At 39.8% G+C, this 22,500-nt stretch overlaps 1 protein-coding gene across 3 annotated transcripts in view; it reads right to left on the bottom strand.

The window, feature by feature from the left end:
- Window positions 1–22,500, bottom strand: part of LOC122789976 (diacylglycerol kinase delta-like) — a 1,345,205-nt gene that overhangs the window by 36,315 nt on the left and 1,286,390 nt on the right. For all 3 annotated transcript variants that reach the window (XM_044057484.1, XM_044057483.1, XM_044057482.1), the window contains one exon: window positions 10,901–10,987. In XM_044057484.1, the coding sequence (XP_043913419.1) occupies window positions 10,901–10,987 (87 nt within the window). The remainder of the gene's footprint in view (window positions 1–10,900; window positions 10,988–22,500) is intronic.

The raw sequence follows: 22,500 nt of genomic DNA, 5'->3' as shown, positions 1-22,500 counted from the left end.
GCTTTTACAGACATCTTCACACTTGATTATTCTTGTAGCTTTTCTTACAACTATCCTGAGGGTATTTTGCACTCTTGCCTACTTCCCTAATGTCTTACTAGATTCATACACAATTGCTAAATTGTATTTACACTTCTGTCTCCAGCAAGAGACTTCTTTTTTGAGTTCTTAGGTTTACTATCAAAAGGGTGATTGGACTTTGTTTGATTTATGTTAGTCCGAATGCCCAATTCAAGATTATGAAAGAACAAAAAAAAATGTTGAAATGCACAACAGTGAATGCACTACGACATTCGCTGTTGTGAATTTCAACATTTTAATGCTGATCGCACTATAGTGGGAATTGGGAAATGTACCCTTTCCCTTACTGTAGTGTGATCACGGAGTTTGTATATAAGTAGTAGGCCACATGGGGGGTGCTGGGGGGGCATTATTTGCTGTTTGTTGCACAGTATTAGCACTTACGAAAGTGTGAGGAATGTTTGAATTTTGTCGAATTCGACATTCTCCACTTCCATGTTTGACTTTTGTGTCGGTCGTTTTTTTTTTTCAGATTATATGGTTCACTGACATAACTCGCACAAAGTGTAATTGGGGAAATGATAGTAAACCGAGTTCTTATAACGTTCACTTTCCTACCCTCTTCCATGACAGTATTTCACACAGAGTTTAAGCTTAATATTCAGTTGACTGAGCTCATTGACCCCTCCCATGCTTGGAAACATTATCTTTCATGTACTATATCAACACTTAATAACAGGATGGTTAACACTTAGGCATACAATAACAGTTCTTGTACTGACTCAGTTACCAAGTAGATATCGCATTCCATTAAGATGTTTCTATCCAGTTGTGTGTGTGTGTGTGTGTGTGTGTGTGTGTGTGTGTGTGTGTGTGTCTGTTTTTAATTTCATCTACACACACTATTTTTGTAATTATTATGATAAGCTCCCTTAGAACTAAGTTAATTTTGTACAATATTTGAACCCCTAACACCCCAAGGTTACCCATATGCTTATGTACGATATTTGAACCTCAAATACCCCAAAATTCACCATGAACAGTATATTTTTCACTGAATAAATGGTGTCATGTCACTGTCTATTTTATTATATTTTATATTGCTGTAATAAAAATGCAGGACTAGATGCCTACATTGTTATGTGGCACTTTCCCTAGCACACTGATGAACAGCCAGATGACGTACTTGCGTAGATAAGAGTAAACAGCACAAACCACAATAAAGATGCAAACTATGTAAGTACCACTGTTTCAGTCACTGTCACTGAATCTGATCTGTTTATGTGCTCTTGGATTAAAGCCGTTTCTGTAATTTACATATTTTTCTTAAGAAAAATTGAAAAGTATATACTGCTTGTTACTACTGTGTGAAACATATCTGATTAAGCTTTGACAAGAATGAAAGTGCTCACCTCTTATTTTAACTTCATAAACCATGGTTTAAACAAGCAATACCAGCTTGGCTCATGTTTTCTTATTTTTAATAAGAATGCAAAGTGATCTGTGACACAGAACTTACATACAAAGTTTTGACAATGGTCTGTTTTAATAATCTGTATATGCCAATATCAAGAGTAATCATTCCTGTACAGTTAGTTTTCCCTTGTGTTCTGTTCTTCCATAAGGAATGTTTTCGCTATCTTTATGGCAGGAAAACTACAGTTCCTTGACTGCAGGTTACACTGTCTGATTATGTTGTTAGTATCCCAGTGAAAGATGTTTCTGTGAGCCTCCATATTTTCTTGCCCGTTATCACAGCTAGGATGGGGCAGAAGGGTCAACTGCTCCAGGTGCAAAGTGTTAGAGGGTGCAATACTATAAGCCATCCATCATCCCAATCTCTCTTAGTACAACACAGGCTTTTAAAACCCAGTATTGCATTTGCTGTCAAACTTGAGTGCTGTAGTGCTCCATGTGTAGTCTAAGTGTAGCAACTGCTTGCTACATTGTATCAATGCTCATTTACAGTCAGCCACTTCACAAAGCTTTGGTACCATGGAAGCCTGCTGTGTCTGAATAGTGTGTATGCTTTGTAGATTACTGCCTTCATGCACTAGCCATAATGTTTGTGAATATACCACTGAGGTAAAACATTGTGGCTTAGATCACAAAACAATGTCAGGTGTCACATTTTATGAAGAAGTCTAAGGAAATGACTATATGCTAGGAAGTCCTTTTCCAGAGTTCAGATGGTGCAGGTGCAATATTAAAATTCACATCACTTTGCAACTGTTGTACCACACAACTTCAACACAGTATTTACATAGTGCTACCACAGCAACAGGTGGTGACAATGTCTGAATGTGCTACAAAAAGTGATTTTTGCAGTGCATTTAGTCTAGTTCTGGAAAAATAGCATATTCATGATGGGTTCTGTAGAAGGGGTCATCTTCTCACATTATGGGGGGGGGGGGCTGGTGACAATGTCACTGATGTTATTGTACTACCTACTACCTAAAGTAGGGAAATTGATGGGTATTTGACATAGGGATGATGGCTCTCAGATCCACACATGCAGCTACCCAGTTCATCCCCTGCTCTTTGGGACTACAATCAAGTACCACTGAAGCTGGCTTCCTGAGGAATTGGGGGGCACCCAATGAAGGATCATGATGGATAATACCCAGAATGAGCAGCCAGTGGGTTTGAGAGTTGGGCAGGTGTGGAAGCTAGATAGCAATTTGCCTTAATTTCCTTACATGGCTATTAACTTTAGTTAGGAGTTTATCAAGTTTGCAGATGATTGCAAACTGGGCGCCATAATCGACTCTCCAGCTGACATAAGCATCCTCCAAAAGGGCCTCATAGAAACAGACAACTGGTGCCAGAGCCATGGCCTCAAGCTAAACGCCAAAAAGTGTATAGTCATCCCCTTTGGCAAAAACAAAGTGGCCACAAATTACCACATAGGTGGTAATCCATTAAGTACTGAAGAAGTAATTAGGGACCTGGGGACCCAAGTTGATAGCAATCTCTCATTTGACAACCACGTGGTCAAAGTGGTTAGAAAAACATTTTATATAGCCCACCTAATCATGAAGGGATTCACATCTAGATCAGGGGAGGTCATTGTGCCTCTTTACTCATCCCTCATCAGGCCCATAATTGAGTACAATGCCCCTTTTGGGATATACCTTACCAGACACCTGCAGCAACTGGAAAGACCCCAAAAGCACCTCACCAAGAGGATCAAAGGGCTCAAACAGATGCCATATGCTGCCTGGTTAAAGAAACTCCAGCTCTACTCAGTGGCATACCGCCTGCTCAGAGGCGATCTGTGCCTGACGTATAAAGCCATGTCCAACCCGGAATTAATGGACATGCTACACCTCAGAAAATCCAAATCCCATCGAGCTACGCACTCAAGAGACTTGAACCTCAGCACTGAAATAAATAGGACATGCTGGAGGGACAGATTCATAACCCAGAGGCTCCCTTCACTCTGGAATAAAATCCCAGTCCAGGTTAGGCAGAGTCCCTCATTGACTCTCTTCAAGAGGAATCTTGATGAGTGGATGGGAGATCGTAGGTTTACCCCGGGTATCACTTCTGTGTCACTGTTAGACAGAGGCACAGTATACTAACCTCAAAAAAGGGCATAGCAAAATTAATTTAAAATGGGTGGCGAAAGCCAAACACATTCTGGCTAGGCTTATAAATGCCCTAGGTCAGATAGCCTAGTATGAACCTATGAACCTATGAACATCCCAGTGAGATCCCACCAGGTTTCATGCAGTACTTGCCAATGTGATTCTTCCACTCCAAATACCTGTACCAAACATTTTAAATCATTCCTTTCAAAGAAATGATCACCTTAATGGTCTTTCTCAGGATCATTTCTACTGGCTTGATGTCTCCCTCTGTGAAAGAGCTCTAGAACTGACCACAATGCTTCAGCCTTAGCATTGCCTTGTACTGTAACATCATCACTTCACTGGACCTACAGTCCTCTCCACTGTTAAGTAGCCAGATATCCTGCTGAATTTAACTACAGTCCTTTTGCACTGTTCTTGATGTCCCTTTACTCCAGAAATGACTGCTTCTAGAGCCTTCTCCTCATCCACAGCCTGTAATGTGATTCCCAAGCGGCATTTTACTTCTGGACTGCTGATTTCCTGATGTAGAATCTTACATCTGGTGACAATGAACCTTAACTAACATCTGTCAGCTTAGACTTCATGTCTTCAACCAGGTGTCTCCATTCCCCACCATGATTTGGTGTCAACCATATACAGTTTGGTCCTGTTATCCACTCTCAGGATTATGTCTAACACATAAACATTGACAACTGCAGGTCCTGGGACCAACATCTACAACACTCCATTGGTTACTTAAGTTTCTTTAGACAGCTCTCCTCACACCATCACTCTCTGTGCCTTTTCATTTCACCAGTTCTCACCAGTTTTCTAACTAGTCTGCAAAAGTCCTACTACACTATATGCAACACTAGTTTCTTGCTTACGACTGAGGCTATACTAAAGGCAGGTTGGCTTAATTTAACTAGAACCCCCCCCCCTTTGAACTTCTTAACTAGCCAATGACTGGACCAGTTTGTTCTTAGCTATCAACCCTAGCTCTCTACTGAGCTGGATGCAGTGGCCTTCCAAACAGTTAAACACCATTTCCCCTAGGAAATGTACAGTGTCTTTATATGATTTTCTTAAGTGAAAAAATGACAACTAAACTGTACAGTTAAATTGGTAGTTACCTTCGCCTCAAATATGTTCCATGCATGGGACAGTATAAGTGTATGTCACATAAACTTTGCATTCAGTCAAAGATGCCTTCTCCCTCACAGCACTCAAAATCTCACTGGTAGTCATTGTTTCTTTCACCACTAACTTTAACCTACAATGGAAGAAGACTCTGCAGTCAGTGTACAAATATCTTTAAAAAGAAAAGCACTTCCTCTTCTTCTTCTTCTTTCGGCTTTTTCCTGGTTAGGGGTTGCCACAGCGGATCACTTGTCCGCTCATGATTGGCAGTGGAGTTTTACAGTGTCGAGTTGCCAGCCCAACACCCAACCTTCCACAGAAGGCACACACATGCACGCACTCACACCTACGGCCAATTAAACTAAGTTTACTACTTGTACCTTAATAATGTTCTTTTTGTTCTCACGGGTCTCAGCTGAAAACGGGTTTTTTTTTTTTCAACCCAGTCAGACACTACCCGGTTAATAAATGTAAATAAATAAATAAAATGCGTACATTTACTTATTACATATAACAGTTTATTTCATAAATAAAATAAAATTCAAAATACACGTCATATCCTCTCTCTCTATCAACTTTTATTATTATAATTTATTTGCTTTTAGCCAGTAAACTGGTTATAGAAATATGTTCAGATACCAAGGGGATAATCTGCCTATAGCTTTAGGTTTAGCTGTAACCTCAAAAGCAACATTAATAGCAGGGAAACTGAAGCACCAAGAAAATCAACCTGTGAGGAGGATGCAATATAAACGAACTACAGCAAGAATGAATATATAAATACCTAGGAATAAGTTAAGGATCAGCAATAAAGCCTCAATAAATGAGAACAAAGCTTACTAAGGAATCTTTTAGTATAGTATTCTTAAAATGGGTACCACAAAGTTCTCTAGGGGTTCCATGAACCACAGCCAGGACAGAAGAGCTGCACAAGCCATTATCTTTTAACAGCCTTTGCAGCTCGCTCTGAGAACAGACACAGGTGCGGCACCATAGGGAAGAAGTGACTGATTAAATATACTGACGTGCAAAAGGTCAGTGGACTTAACCAATCAATTCACAGGCCTGGAATATTAAACTCTGACTGAATGGTCACTAGCTTTGGATACATTTCCCAGAACGTGATGTAAATATTTTTTTTTAATTTGTCCAAACAGGCAGGCAACCAAATTTTACTGATCAGCTTTGCAGGGTGACAAGATAAGTGCACAGCTCTCAGCTGTCCCTTGTTTTGCTTCATACTTTTGGACTCTTCCTCATAAAACTGGTGAGCTTTCTGGTTGACAGGTATATATTCGGTGATTAAAGCACACTAAAGAAAAACACAAAGTACCTTAAAAAAAAAAAAAAAAAAAAAACTACTGCTACTTAAGCTGAAAGCACATTCCACTAGGCAGAAGATAAAATATGAAAAAACACCATATTATTTTCAACAAATGCACATAACTCTAATAATACTTAACAGTTGAGTTCAAACTTTCAACATGCAATTTTTGGACTACAACCACCTGAACTGTGGCACTGAATTTGTGCAACTTGAATCCAAATCACAGTTTACAATAATGACTTCAAATAAAATTATAGAATAGCAGACTCCAGGTTTGCAGAAAGGGCCCTAAAACAATTAACTTGAAAATGTCATACCAGAATAATTACATAGTTGAAAAAGTTATGACCTTATATAACAATAGGCAGAAAAATATTTTACATTAAAGTATACTGCAAAACCTACAATTATCACGTTTATTACTAAATGTAAAATGTAGACTGCAAAGAAAAAATAGAGATGCCTGTATAATAAGGTATTTGGAAGAGTACATGGTTAAATAGTAAAGTTATGACTGTAAGGCAGTCACCCTTTTGACACGTCCACCTCTGGACATATCTGTACCACCCCCCCCATCCCTTACTGCATATATATATATATATATATATATATATATATATATATATATATATATATATACATATACATACATACATACATACATATGTTCTTCAAGTTAAACAGAGCCAACCATTTAAAAAGAAAGGGATCTGGATTATTCACGACAGAAAGCCACTACCAGAGTTATATTACTTTTTATACAAAAAGTTAATTGTTCTCTAGTTATAATTTTCATCGACACTGATGGAAACAAATTAGAACAGAGTGCCATTCTTTCAGTAAATCAGCAAAACATATATAAAAGGCATAGACTCTTTCTATCATAAATGTTATATGGAAATGGCAAGTTAAGAAATAAAATAAAAACAGATTTTTCACCTCTGTATTAAAAATCTCTGTATGAATTTAATCAAAAGGGTAACCTACTGGTGGACAAAGATGGAATGCTCGAGCTTTAATTACCTGAGGTTTAACCCACAGATGAGTGGATTTCCCCTGCAGGAAATCACTGTCGACAAATTGTGCCAGCAGTGATGCCCTTTTGGGGTGAATTTCCCCCATTATTTGACTTAGTGCAGCCATGGATTTGATATATATATATATATATATATATATATATATATACACATATATATATATATATATATATATATATATATATATATATATATATATATATATATATATATATATATATATATATATATATATATATATATATATATATATATATATATATATATATATATATATATATATATATATATATATGGGTCTACCTCACATAATCGAATATCCAAATGTTCAACTTTCATATAGCCAAGACCGTATGATCGAACATTTGAATGTTTAAAAATGTGAAAAAAATGAAACAAACAAAAAAAACCCTAAACACTGCTAACCCACCTCACCCCCTGTATTTCAATATATCAACTTTGAGATCACACTACATTGTGGTAAAGGGAAATCTTCCTATTCCACGCTCTATGGAGATCCCCATTCAGGCCATTCGAACTTTTAAAAGTTTGATCATATGGCCTCAGCCATATGAAAATCGAGCTTTTAAAAGTTTGACCATCTGAAGGGGACCCATATATATATATATATATATATATATATATATATATATATATATGGATTCACTTCATAACACTGAAACTTCATAATACTGAAAATGACAAAACTTCATAATACTGAAGACCAAAATACTGAAAGCTCAAAAATACTGAATACTCAAAATACTGAAACTCAAAATACTGAAAACACATATTATGCATAAACTCAGCTTAAACAACATAAATCATAGCAATTTCTACCAAACATATGCAGGGGGCAAGCCCCTGCACCTACACTCCTGCTAATTATATATCTACTCCAAGATTGCACTTAACTACACTATGTGCAATCTTGGAGTTTATATATTTAATTAGCAGGGGGGCTTGCCCCCCTGCATATATTTGGTAGAAATTGTTATGATTTATGTTGTTTAAGCTGAGTTTACGCATAATATGTGTTTTCAGTATTTTGAGTTTCAGTATTTTGAGTATTCAGTATTTTGAGCTTTCAGTATTTTGGTTTCAGTGTTTTGAGTTTCAGTATTTTGATATTTCAATGTTATGAAGTGAATCCATATATATATATAAAGTTTGGAGTATGGCTTGCCCTCTTGCAAAAAAAAAAATAAATAAAAAATGTCCCTTTTGACAGTTTTTTTCAGTGAATGTAGTTTGGGAATTTTGATCTTCAGTGCATTTGCTTTTGTTCACTCATTTTGAAAGCTCATCAAAAGTTATTATGACAAACTAAAAGAAATGAAACATGAAAAATTCCACAAAAGCCATTTCAAAATGTATAACGTGGAAATTTAGAAATTTAGCATGATAGGTGTGATGTCCGTGCACTGGCCCAGTAATCAAAGAGCTTCAATCCTCACCACTAGCACCAGAGAGGGGCATGCACATTGGGGGGATAAGAAGTACACACACAGTAAAGTGCAATTTCCCTTAGGAGCACACAGAGATCACAGTCAGACTGGGGCTGGTTTCTGCCTTTCTCTCCAGATCCCCAAAAAGACTCCCCACTGGCACAGGTATAGGGCCCACTCTCAGCCTAGTCTTCAAGCTAAAACCTCCAGCACCCTCTCTGTCTAACCAGTGCTTTGTGTCCCTACCCAAGTAGCTGACACACACACACACTTTAAGATTTGATTTATATACAAACACACAGACACTCCTAGGGAAGGGTGGCACAGGTTCTCCAGCTGTGCCCCTTTCTGTCCAGACTATAAGGTAGTACCAACTGCCACCAACCACAAATATCAATATAAACCCTTCCCAAAAGGTGACCAGTTTCACTGTGTAATATTACTGTTATCCAAATAGTATGTATGCTGAACAGCAAGACTACTGGAGTGGCTTGGACAGTATCACCAAATACATGCAAGTACTCCAGAGCTTAAATTATCTCTACACAAAACAGCCACAGTTGAAAGGTTTAAAAATATTTAATAATAAATAATAAAAACACAAGACAAATCTCATCAATTCAACACAGTGCTAATCAAGAGTTCAGAAGTCACAGGAACTTTAAATCAATATTGTAGGATAGTCTGATATAAATATAAAAAACAACTAGTCTAATCTGTCTAAATTATTACCTAACTCTAAGAGAAAGTGTGTCCTAAATAACTTTACTTACAAGGCAAAGTGCTGGTGAGTTGTCACCTTCAGACAAAATCCAAAATGCTCAATCTTTCTCTCTGAGAAAGTCTTAAATTGATAACGCCCAGTACTGCTAAGTCATTTCACATTACATCATTTTTATCACTTCTCCTTTATTTCCCAGGCTAACAGAAACTCAGAATTTACATTTTTTTGTAAGTTCCACCTGGCCAGGAAACCACAGCAGTAAAATACACTTTTACATGTAAAATCTAGCAATTGTATCTGTATTAATAACAACAGAAAGAATTTGCTAGCCCAGACATCCTGTCTGCAAGCTTCAGATCAAACACAGTTGTAATTATTTACTTAACAGCTTTCTTCCAGCAGGGTGCACTGTGGTTACATTTTGAAGTTCAGCATATAACACAGTTTTCTTACATTTAGTTTTCTTACATTTGTAAAAACAAGCCTGTGAATTATATTAATATTTACAATGACATGGGATTATTTACAAAGTTCTATCTAGCTAGGCTGGCAGCCTTCACAATAGGAAACAGTTAGATGAATTACTGCAATCACAATTCTGTAACATAACTCCTGAGTTTACTGCAATCACAATTCTGTAACATAACTCCTAAGCCCCCCCAAGAATGTACTTATGAGACATGAGTCAAAACATAAGGTCCATGGGTAAGGACCACCAAGCAAAAGATCTAGTACTTATCAAACACCTCAGTCCTTTTATTCATTACAACTTTATAGCCCCAGGCAGTAAGAGTACTTCTGTTCTAAGTTAGCTCAAATCAGTGTGACAGTGCATTGAAACGGAGTCCAACATCTGTTAAAATCTGGCGTTGTAATGACTACAATTGAGTGAAGCTCCTTGGAAATAATAAAGCAATACATGATTATGGTGTATTCTGAAATTAGGATCTTCCATCTCTGTAACCTGATTTCTAATAAGTATATACCACCTCTTTCAAAGCTTACCCTTGAACTGTTAGTGCTTACTGAGGTATTAACACCGCAGTGAATAAAGTGATATGTCACTGACATGCACAAAACATACTGTATCAACCAAAACTTACCAATGCATCATCCAACTGCACAAGACATACTGTATCAACCAAGACTTACCGATGCACCGTCCAACAGCACAAAACATACTGTATCAACCAAGACTTACCGATGCACCATCCAACAGCACAAAACATACTGTATCAACCAAGACTTACCGATGCACCGTCCAACAGCACAAAACATACTGTATCAACCAAGACTTACCGATACACCGTCCAACAGCACAAAACATACTGTATCAACCAAGACTTACCGATGCACCGTCCAACAGCACAAAACATACTGTATCAACCAAGACTTACCGATGCACCGTCCAACAGTACAAAACATCAACCAAGACTTACTGATGCACTGTCCAACAGCACAAAGCATACTGTATCAACGAAGACTTACCGATGCACCGTCCAACAGCACAAAACATACTGTATCAACCAAGACTTACCGATGCACCGTTCAACAGCACAAAACATCAACCAAGACTTACCGATGCACCGTCCAACAGCACAAAACATACTGTATCAACCAAGACTTACCAAGGCACTGTCCAACAGTGCTTTTGTTTCTGTAGCCAGAATTTTCACACTGTTTGCTACTTCTGCAGCTTCATTTCTGCTCATAGCCTGAAACAAAAACAAGTGTTAGTTTCTTATTTTGTCAATGCAGGTGGTCATTACCACATTTTTACATTTACTACGTGGATACATAATTAGCATCCTGTCTCAATATGTATTTTCTTTTCAGCAGACACACCTTCCTGACCTAGTACAAGTGGTGATGTTTTGCAGATCAAGTTCTAAAATTAATTTTCATCACAGACTGATTGAAAATGTATTTGCAAACCTTTCATCATTACAGTCTACAAGTTAGAGAAATAGCTGCTACAAAATCCAGTTAGAAACAAATGTAAAATTACTTAATTTAAGCCCTTTGTCAGTTTAAGTCAGTCAGATCTGTTGGAGATGGGGTTACTTGAAGAAGAGCATCACAGCAACATTCACAGACTACTAACTACTCAATCACTTGCCCTCCCTTTCTTTTATCAGTCTGTCTGTCTGTCTATCCATTTGCCTGTCTATCTATCTATCTATCTATCTATCTGTCTATCTATCTATCTAATCTATACATCTAACTATCTACGTATATATCTATCCATCTATCTACCTATTTATCTACCAGATATCTCTATCCACTAATCCACCTATATACATTTCAGTCTATATCTATCTATCTAACAGCCCGGGAGCCTTTCTAAGCCTAGTCAAGTTTTCCTGAAAAAATAATGATGTCATGTATCCAAATAGGACATTGTGGGCCAAGCATTTATAAGCTACCTCAGTTCATATGGCTGCAAGGCCCAGTGTAAATTTCCTATTCCCCATCCACTACTCTATGTTGCCCTTAAACTGGGTAATAGATAAATTCAGCTTCACATGTTCATAGGTTCATAGGTGTGTACTAGGCTAATGGCCCTGAAACCTTTACAAGCCTAGCCCATAGGATTACCCTGTTATCATGCCACCCGACCTTAGGTCCCATGTACCTCTGTCGAGTAAAGCCACTGGAGTGATCCCCAGGGTGAATTTTCTATTTCCCATCCACTCATCAAGATTTCTCTTGAAGAGGGCCAGTGAGGTGCTCTGTTTGACATGTATGGGAAGTCTATTCCATAGCATGGACAGTCTCTGGGTTATGAACCTGTCCTTCCAGTTTGTTCAGTTGATTGTGGTAATGAGGTTGAGGTCTCTGGAGCATGTGGTGCACAGGGATTTGGATTTCTTTAGCTGTAGCATTTCTAACAGAGCTGGGCCAGACATGGCTTTGTAAGTAAAGCAGAGATCGCCTCTAAGTAGGCGATATGAGACACAGAATAGTTGGAGTTTTTTGAGTCTGTCCATATAGGAAATGTGTTTAAGGCCTAGGATCCTCTTTGTGAAGTACTTTTGCGGCCTCTCCAGTTGCTGCAGGTGTCTAGTGAGGTACATACCAAATGGGGCACTGTACTCAATGATTGAACTAATGAGGGAAGAGTAGAGGGAGACAATGACCTCTTTCTTCCTGGATGCAAAACCCTTAGTAATGAGATGTGCCACATAGAAGGAATTTCTGACCACAGAGGCAATATGGTGGTCAAAAGAGAGGTTGCTGTCAACCTGTCTTCCCAGATCTCTTATAATGCCTTCTGTGTGCAGTGGACTACCATCGATGTGGTAATTCATGGGAACCGGGATTTTCTCAAAGGGGATGACGACACATTTTTTGGCACTGAGCTTAATGCCATGGTTCTGACACCAGTCGTTGGTCTCGGTGAGGCCTTTCTGTAGGATGTCAACATCACTTTGGGAGTGAATAACAGCTCCCAACTTGCAATCGTCTGCAAACTTTGTCAGCCAGAGTCCCTTCGTGTTGCCCTGGACTTCAGAGAAGTAGATACCAAACAGAAGAGGACCCAGGACTGAACCCTGTGGGATTCCACTTGTAACTGGTCAGCAGTCTGACTTGGAGTCAGCTACTTTCACACTGTGGGTTCTATCTGTAAGCCAGTTTGCAACCCACCTAGTGATATAGGGGTTGATGCCTAGCTTAGTGAGTTTTTCTATGATTCGTGAGTGGGGAATGGTAGCAAAGGCTTTGGCCAAATCAAGGTAGGCTGTATGAACCACCTTGCTTCATCCACAGCTTTGGTGACTGACTCAAAGATGTTGACCAGGTTGTGCAGGCATGATCTACCCTTCACAAAACCAAACTGTGTGGGATCCAGAGTTTGGAGGTTCCCTATATCCTTGTTTATTAGGTCCATGATGATGTGTTCCATAGCTTTGCATATCAGACTCATCAGGCTAATGGGGCACTAGTTCCCAGGGTCTCTAGTCACTCCTCCTTTGTGGAGAGGGATGACTGTAGCAGTGCACCATTCAGTAGGGACAAAGCCTGAGATGAGGCTGTGATTGAGTCACTGTATCATTATGTTCATACTTTAGTACTAGGCTAACTGCTCTTGTGGGCCATTTTAAGCCTTGACAAATAGACCATTGGAGAATCAAACCCAGCACCTTATGTTTGCAAGGTAAACACTTAATCTTTACAGGGAACACAGGTGAGGTGCCAGTTCACTCTGTAGCTCATGTACAACACAGCTGGGGATATTGTCAAGGTCCCATAGAAGCTGTATTCTTGGTCTTGGACAGTGCTGTTTTAACCTGTGCAGCAGTAATACTGGCAGCCTAGCAATCTATGGTATTGTGATTGGTCCTTTGGTGGGGGAGAGAGTGGTAAAGTTAGCACTGAATCTGTCTGCCAGTACACTGGCAATATCTGTTGGCTCGGTATAGGAGGTACCATTGTGCAGTAGCTCAGAGCAAATCTGGGTATTGCCGTGGAGATTCTTTGCATAACTATAGAATGCCTTGTGATTGTCTTTACTATCTGCTGCAATGCTGTTTTCATAGCTAGCTTTAGAGGATTTGATGAGGGATCTCAAATTTTTGCAGAGCTGATAAGGGAGTTTATTCAGTCTTGGGACTTCACCTTATTCCACATCAGTTTCCTTCTTCTGTTTCAGAGTTTGTTTATGGCAGGGGACCACCAGATTGGCTTTCTTTTTTGGAGGAGAGTGTCTTGGTTCTATTGGGTATGGAGAGATCCATGCATTTGTCTACGTGTTCATACAGTGCAATGGTGTATAATTCGGTGGTCATGCAACTATTCTCCATTTGCATGGGTGCTGTGAAGTTAGCCACCTCTGTTTTTAGAAGCCCAAAGTTAACTTTGGAGAAGTTTTTCATGGTGGTTACCTTTGTGGGGCAGGTGGGAGGGATGTGGTTTTCCATGGTGATTAGTTTGTGGTCAGATCTAACCAGGGAGGAGTTGACTATTGGTGTAGACCAATGGTCGCCCATGTTAGTAATGACCAGGTCAAGGATGCTGCTACCTCTAGCGGGGGTATGAATGAGCTGGTTTGAATTGAATTGAACCTGAATTGCTGTCTTACCCAATGTTAGCTGCACCTGAAGTATCTCTGATGCGTTATGTTGGGCTACCAGTATGGAGGTGTGCGCATCTTTTATGAATATGGAAACACCACCGCCTTTGGAGCTTCGGTCCAAGTTCTGGGGCTGAAAGGTGTGGAATGAGTTATAGCCTGGTAGTGCAGGGGTACTTTCTACTGTCTTGAACCAGGTCTCTATTACAGCACAAATGTTGATGTTCTCCATTTTAAGGAGTGCTTTGAGTCACTGCATTTTGAGATTTAGACTTCTACTGTTGAGCAGCATGGCCCTCAGATTGCATTTGTTTGTAGCTATTATGGTAGTAATTTGGTCTTTGGAACACTGCCTGAAAAAGGCACTATAGGGGGTAGCAAAAGCCTTGGCCAGTATCTGGAAGCCCAGGGGTGATCGAGGTCCACCAGTCATGTCATCCTAGGCAGACAGATACTGGATCCTCTGAGAATGACACCAGAAACTTAGCCAATGATTGAAATCGATCATTTTCTGATTGTACTGTGGTATCATTCTGGCTGACGGTAGGAGGCTGCTCAGGGCAAGGGTCATACCCACCTGGGCTACATAATTCAAGAGCTCCTCCATGTCTCTTTTCATGTAGTTCAGGGAGGTACATCTTAGGTCATTCACACCCACATATACAATGACAGAGTCATATTTGTACCTGTTGTTGAGGGACCTGAGTGCATGCATTATTTGGCAGATCCTGGCACCTGATAGGCAGCTGACTGTTACTTTCTCCTTATTCAACCTAGTGACTGGGACATCAGTGTGCCTCACTATTGAGTCACCTATGACTAGTGTGTTGGGCATGCTATTTTGCCTTAGGGGCTTTGGTTAAGTAGCACACTTTTTAGGAGAGTTATGTGTCTTGTGATTAGTGTTGTGTTGTGGTGGTCGAGTGTGTTTCTGCCTTGGAGGTCTCTGCTGTTTGAGTAGATTTTTATTGAGAGCCTCTGCAAAGGTGGGTGTGTGGTTTGTGTTTTTATGTGAAGGCAGTGCTGGTGTGTGTTCTGGAGGGCTATGTGTTCCATGTGGTGTGGTGCAAGTGTTGATTTTCTCCTCCTGACCAGCTATTCTGGTCTTGGCTGGAGAGTGCATGACTTTCAATTTGGATATATAAGTGCATCTCTCGCAAGTATGATTGTTGGGAGGTAAGAGGAGAGGGTTGTCAGTGTACATGAGGCAGTTGCTACATTGCCCCAGGATTCCCAAGTTCACCAGGTTAATAGGGGAAAGCACAGGGAACTGACCTTAAGACATGCCTGGAGGGGTGGGCATTAATAATAAGTACTGCAGCTGTTTCCTTGTGGAATGTTTAGTGCTGGTAGCACTTTTGTGTGCTTCAATAACTGCTACAATAAGTCTGGTAAATTGCTAGACTAATAAGCTAGTAAAAGTGCAGGAGAGGACAGAACTAGCAGATTTAAGGGAAAAATTGAAGAGAAGACTTTTTGGTACTGCTCAGAAGCTTACAAACAGTCCTGGATACAGCAAATCTGTATCTGAACTAGACTAGGTACAGGAAAGGCAGGAAACAAGTGCAAACGCAGGCTTTTAAATTAGAAAGTTGAAAGAGATGGAAAAACTGCCCAAATCGCCAATAAATTACAATTTCTGGACCTTAAACCACACCACTTGTGGCTGATAGGCCACCTAATGCTTACCACTCCCAATGATAAGCTAGAAGGCTTCCCTCCAACACAGAAAGACTTGGAGGGGGGGCTCAGAAGCTTACAAACAGTCCTGTCTACAGCAAATCTATCTGGACTAGACTAGTTACAGTAAAGGCAGAAAACAAGCTTGGAATTTATATATATATATTTATATATATATATATATATATATATATATATATATATATATATATGTGTGTGTGTGTGTGTGTGTGTGTATGTATATATATATATATATATATATATATATATATACACATATATATACATATATATATACATATATTTTTTTTGTGAAGTGGAAAGGGAGAAAGGAGGAACAGAAGATAGTTCAAGGTCAAGAGCTTAAGTGGGTTGGCTTTCTCAGACGTTCTCTCTATATTAGATAGAATAAGCTAATGACAATAGCAAAAACACTTTAAATGCAGTACAAGCTAGCACACTTGAGTGTGTAGCAATATTAAGGCAAATACAGTAGTAAATTAAAAATGACAAAAACAAGTGCAGAGAGCAGTAAGTTATGAAAAATCAACATGTAAATTAAGGTAATAAGACAGAAGACAGTTATGTAAGAGCAGCTCAAGAATGTATAAACATTTTTTTTTTTTTTTTTTTTTTTTTTGTGGAGAGGGAGGGAACAGAGCAGATTAAAATGCTATAGGGAATGTCTTTTCCAAGTGCTCTCTCTGTACACAGCAGAGGAGATGGGACTGGTAGGAGTATCTGAAAACAAAATATGATCTCACTGTACTCAGTTGAGTGAGAAAATGAGATGGGCCCAGGAGGAGTGTCCAAAAACAGATTTACAGCAGGGGCGGGCAATTCCAAAGCCACCAAGATTAACACTACCACAAGAACAAGGAGGATGGGTGGTACACTAACTGCAGCTAGACAGAGAGCACAATATTCAAATGAAACAAATATATACAGATATCTAATCTTAATCTAATCTTCCATAGGAGGAGCAGTCTCTGACACACACATTTGCCTCTCCAGCATGTATTGTTTAAATCACAGACAAATTTCATCTCCACAGAACCTGTATTTCTGGTACTGTTTGACTTACGAATGCACAGGAAATTCATAAGATATAAGACATATTTTTCTGTCTATTCATCTGTCTTTATCCATTTGTCCACCCCTGCACTGTCTTGTTTTTGGGTTTAACTCTGTAGTAGCAATTTGTTTATTCTTTCTTCATTTACCTTTCTCAATGCTACCTCCTTTAGTGCCAAATGTTCCTACAGAGAACCCTTCAGTCACCAGAAATGTGAAGCTGGCAGCATAACTGTCACCCCCCCCCCCACACACACACAGTTGGCACACTGCATGATACAAACCTTGGGAACCAGTAAGTATAACTAGAAAAAAATCTGTTTTTTTTGCTGTATGGTGGTCTAGGCAGCTCCCCACTAGCACTTACCTCCCCCATGACACTGTTCTCAAGCATGAGCCACTAAAAATGAGAGTTCCTATTAGAAACAGAGGGCACTGCCATGTCAAAATTTGGGATAAAAGGCCAAGGAGACAAGTAGACTAATTTGAGGCCAAAAGTCAGCTAGGGTAACTGTATAAAAAGTAGATATTCCACAACCATAGCACAGCCGACTGAAACATAGTACGCGTGTACAGCAGGCAAGGAGAAGTGCTATACAGGTGTCATAATCACTGTACCAAATGGTACAGTAACAACATTGGAATTTACTTCGTAAAATACCCCTATATCATAACATAGCATGTCCCGTCATATCATATCATATTGTATCATACTGCAGTACATGCAAATATGAAAATCCAAGTGCCTGATTTTAAAGAAAACCATACTATACACCTAATGTCATTTGTTTTCCCTTTAAAGGTCTCCATATTATCACAAAGTCTTATAAGATTTGGTAATCACTCCTTAAGACAACTATGAAGAATATCTTTTAATTGTATTAAATGTACTTATTAGTTTTACTTCTTAATAGTTTTAATTCAGTCGGCTACTTCTGTTGACACTTAGGCAATCAACTATAAAGTCTTCATTTTTTAATTCAGTATATTGATCAGATCACCTTTATTATCCATAAACTGAAAGAGAACAATTTCAAATTGTGCAGCTTTTGTTAATAAATGAAGCCCCTCATATTTCAGTACTTCTTGTTATGAAGCTCAGTATAATTTAAAGTGTATGATTGTATTTTTTTCCTTTTTGGGGGGGGGCAAGCCCCCATTCTCTGGTTTTGATTTAACACAATAAAAATTCAGTATTACATTTGTACTTGTGGACTTCAGGTGCTTTAGTATGCACCGACATGCCTCTCAATTTCTTAAAGGAAGAAATCTGGAGAGAGTCTAAAATAATGTGGGGACAAAGGCCCAAAAATAGGGATTGATTGTAAATTTTGCTTTATAAACTTAGAAAGTTGCTAGAATAACAGGTTTTGTGTTACCATGCATTTTTTGAAGGATATGAAGTCTGAAACTCAAATATGTGTCATTATTTAATGACTTCAGTTGTCAGTAATTTGCCAGAAAACGACACCTTTTATGAGGAACAGTCCAAACATATGAGGCAAAAATCTGGAGAGTTGAGAAGTTTGTATACCAGCCAGTGACAAGAGGGGCCTGGGCATGGAGGCCACCAACAGTGACACAGAAAGGAGAGATGAGCTACATTAAAGGGCATTAAATGTAAGGTGAAAGAGGGTGGGGAGAATGGGTGGACTAGTGTACTATACTTTTCTTCCAACACAGCATATGAAAAGGAGGGTAGGATGGAGTGAGTTTGGAGGAATATGCTAGTACTCAAAGGAGTACAGGATGAAGAGTGAGTTTGGAGGAATATGCTAATACTCAAAGGAGGACAGGATGAAGAGTGAGTCTGGAGGAATATGCTTGTACTCAAAGGAGGACAGGATGAAGAGTGAGTTTGGAGGAATATGCTAGTACTCAAAGGAGGACAGGATGAAGAGTGAGTTTGGAGGAATATGCTAGTACTCAAAGGAGGACAGGATGAAGAGTGAGTCTGGAGGAATATGCTTGTACTCAAAGGAGGACAGGATGAAGAGTGAGTTTGGAGGAATATGCTAGTACTCAAAGGAGATCTGAATACGGGCGGAGCAGAATGGAATATCCTGTGCTCCTGTGCAGAGAGGTAGCTGAAGCTGATTGAAGTCTTGGGGCATGAAGGTCCTAAGGACACAACCAAAAAGCTAGAATTCTGGATGTCATCCAAACCGAAAAAGAGAGGGCCATGGATGTCCAGGTGAGGCATGGTGATCACACTGCTGTGGCTTTTGGAGGAGTAAGAATATAAAGACAAAAAGACAAGTGTGTGGAATACAGGGAAGTAGACTATGATGAGACAGGTGAGAGGGTTAGAGATGAATTAGGATACTAGGTACAAAGTGCAGGAGATATCATGCTATAGGAATGGGTCACGGATGGAGTTCTCAGGGTTATGGACAGGGGTTTGCAGAAATGTAAAAAGAGAAGAAGGATAATATGGCTACATAGGAATATGAATCTAGCAATTAAGACAAAAGACAAGGCATAAAAGGTGTAATGAAAATAAGGGGTGGGTGGGTAGGTGGAGTAGACGCAGCACAGGGATGCAGAATGACAAAAAATGTGGTGAAGTCAGCAAGGCTGCAAGTGGAAGCTGAGTGTATCCCCTAAGAATGACAGATGGACAACCATTCAAAAAAAGCACTGGTCATGACTGATCATAAATACAATACACCAGTAAAAACAGAAATATTTTTGTACGGGAAGACCTATACAGCCCTATTGTGAGTGCCGCACCCCTTCAAAAAGACACACACACACACACACACACACACACACACACACACACACACACACACACACACACACACACACACACACACACACACACACACACACAGATGTACACACACACATGCACCCACATATAGATACAGACACAGATACAAAGACACACATAACTATTGCATTAATGCACATTCACTCACATACCACCTGCACACCGTTTCAGTGTTCTCATACACACAATAACACACAGATACCTTCCCATTAACATACACCATGACGTACTACATTGGCAGTGTATGCAGAGTGAAGCGCTTCTGTTTCACAATGCACAGATTCTTATGTCTGACATGCATAGAACTGCTCTGCAAGAACATTTTTATGCAACAGTACTTCTGAATCCCCTACCATGCCAAACGTGCTCCGGAGCAGTATGCCAGGAATGTTATTATCATAGGACCCTCCCACAGACTACTGCCTGCCTGAACATGTGGTACTCCAAACCTTGTTGACGTAAGCACACAGTAGAGGTTTTGATAGCAAATGGAGGGAGTACTGAAGTATACAAGACAGCTTGCACTCAATTTGTGTACTTCATAAGCCAACTTTGAAAAATGGCCAATATTTAATTTTTTACTGATGTCTACCACTTACCTTGCATAAAAAGGGAAAATCAAAAAAATATCTGATCCCATTTCCTTGCAGACAAATGGCATTAGTCTTGAAACAATCAAATAGTAGGAGGGCCAGTCTGAAAGAGATTGGAGACTGTAAAGTGGTGACAGGGGAAAGTGTAGTTAAGCAGCATAGAATGGTGGTCTGTAGGATGATGTTTGTGATCAAGAAGAGGAGGAGTGTGAAAGCAGTGCCAAGGATCAAATGGTGGAAGTTAAAAAAGAGTGATTGTGAGGTGGAGTTCAGGGAAGAGTTAAGACACGCACTGGGACGCAGTGAAGAGTTACCGAATAGCTGGGTAACTACAGCAGAGCTAGTAAGGGAGACTGCTAGAAAGGTGCTTGGTGTAACATCGGGACAGAGGAAGGAGGACAAGGAGACCTGGTTGTGGAATGAGGAATTACAGGAGAGTATACAGAGAAAGTGGGATTGTCAGAGAGATGAAGAAATTAGACAGAAGTATAAGGAGATGAGACGCATGGCAAAAAGAGAGGTGTCAAAGGCTAAGGATAAGGCATATGGAGAGTTGTATGGGAGATTGGACACTAAAGAGGGAGAAAAGGACCTGTACCGGTTGGCTAGACAGAGGGACAAAGATGGGAAGATGTGCAGCAGGTAAGGGTGATAAAGGACAGTGAGGGAAACATACTCACAAGTGAGGAGAGTGTGTTGAGTAGATGGAAAGAGTACTTTGAAGGGCTGATGAATGAAGAGAATGAGAGAGAAAGAAGGCTGGATGATGTGGGGATAGTGAATCAGGAAGTGAAACAGATTAGCAAGGAGGAAGTAAGGACAGCTATGAAGAGGATGAAGAATGGAAAGGCTGTTGGCCCAGATGGCATACCAGTGGAAACATGGAGGTGCTTAGGTGAAATGGCAGTGGAATTTTTAACCAGATTGATTAATGAAATTTTAGAAAGTCAGAGGATGCCTGAGGAGTGGAGAAAAAGTGTTTTGGTACCTATCTTTAAGAATAACGGTGATGTGCAGAGCTGCAGTAACTATAGAGGGATAAAATTGATCAGTCACAGCTTGAAGTTATGGGAAAGAGTAGTAGAAGCTAGGTTAAGAAGGGAAATGATGATCAGTGATCAGCAGTATGGTTTCATGCCAGGAAAGAGCACTACAGATGCAATATTTGCTCTGAGAGTGTTGTTGGAGAAATGCAGAGAAGGTCAGAAGGAGTTGCATTGTGTCTTTGTGGACTTAGAGAAAGCATATGACAGGGTGCCTAGAGAGGAGTTCTGGTATTGTATGAGGAAGTCAGGAGTAGCAGAGAAGTATGTAAAAGTGGTATAGGATATGTACGAGGGTAGTGTGGCATTGGTGAGGACTGCGGTGGGAGTGACAGATACGTTTAAGGTGGAGGTGGGATTACATCAAGGATCAGCTCTGAGCCCTTTCTTATTTGCAGTGGTGATGGACAGATTGACAGATGAGATCAGACAGGAGGCCCTGTGGACTATGATGTTTGCAGATGACATTGTGATATGTAGTGAGAGTAGGGTCCAGGTTGAGGAGACCCTGGAGAGGTGGAGATATGCTTTAGAGAGGAGAGGAATGAAGGTCAGCAGGGCTAAAACAGAATATATGTGTGTAAATATGAGGGAGGGTAGAGGAATGGTGAGGATGCAGGGAGTAGAGTTGGTAAAGGTGGATGAGTTTAAGTACTTGGGATCAACAGTTCAGAGTAATGGTGAGGGTGGAAGAGAGGTGAAGAAGATAGTACAGGCAGGGTGGAATGGGTGGAGAAGAGTGTCAGGAGTGATTTGTGACAGACATGTACCAGTAAGAGTGAAAGGGAAGGTCTACGAAAGGGTAGTGAGACCAGCTATGTTATATGGGTTGGAGACTGTGGCATTGACGAAAAGACAGGAGTCAGAGCTGGATGTGGCAGAGTTAAAGATGTTAAGATTTGCACTGGGTGTGACTAGGATGGGCAGGATTAGGAATCAGTATATTAGAGGGTCAGCTCAGGTTGGACAGTTTGGAGACAAAGCAAGA

This window comes from Protopterus annectens, chromosome 15.part0 (assembly GCF_019279795.1).
Source record: "Protopterus annectens isolate FY-2018-M chromosome 15.part0, PAN1.0, whole genome shotgun sequence".
Taxonomy (NCBI): domain Eukaryota; kingdom Metazoa; phylum Chordata; order Ceratodontiformes; family Protopteridae; genus Protopterus; species Protopterus annectens.
The sequence above is the reverse complement of the archived record's forward strand: the minus strand, read 5'-3'. Positions and strand labels throughout refer to the sequence as shown.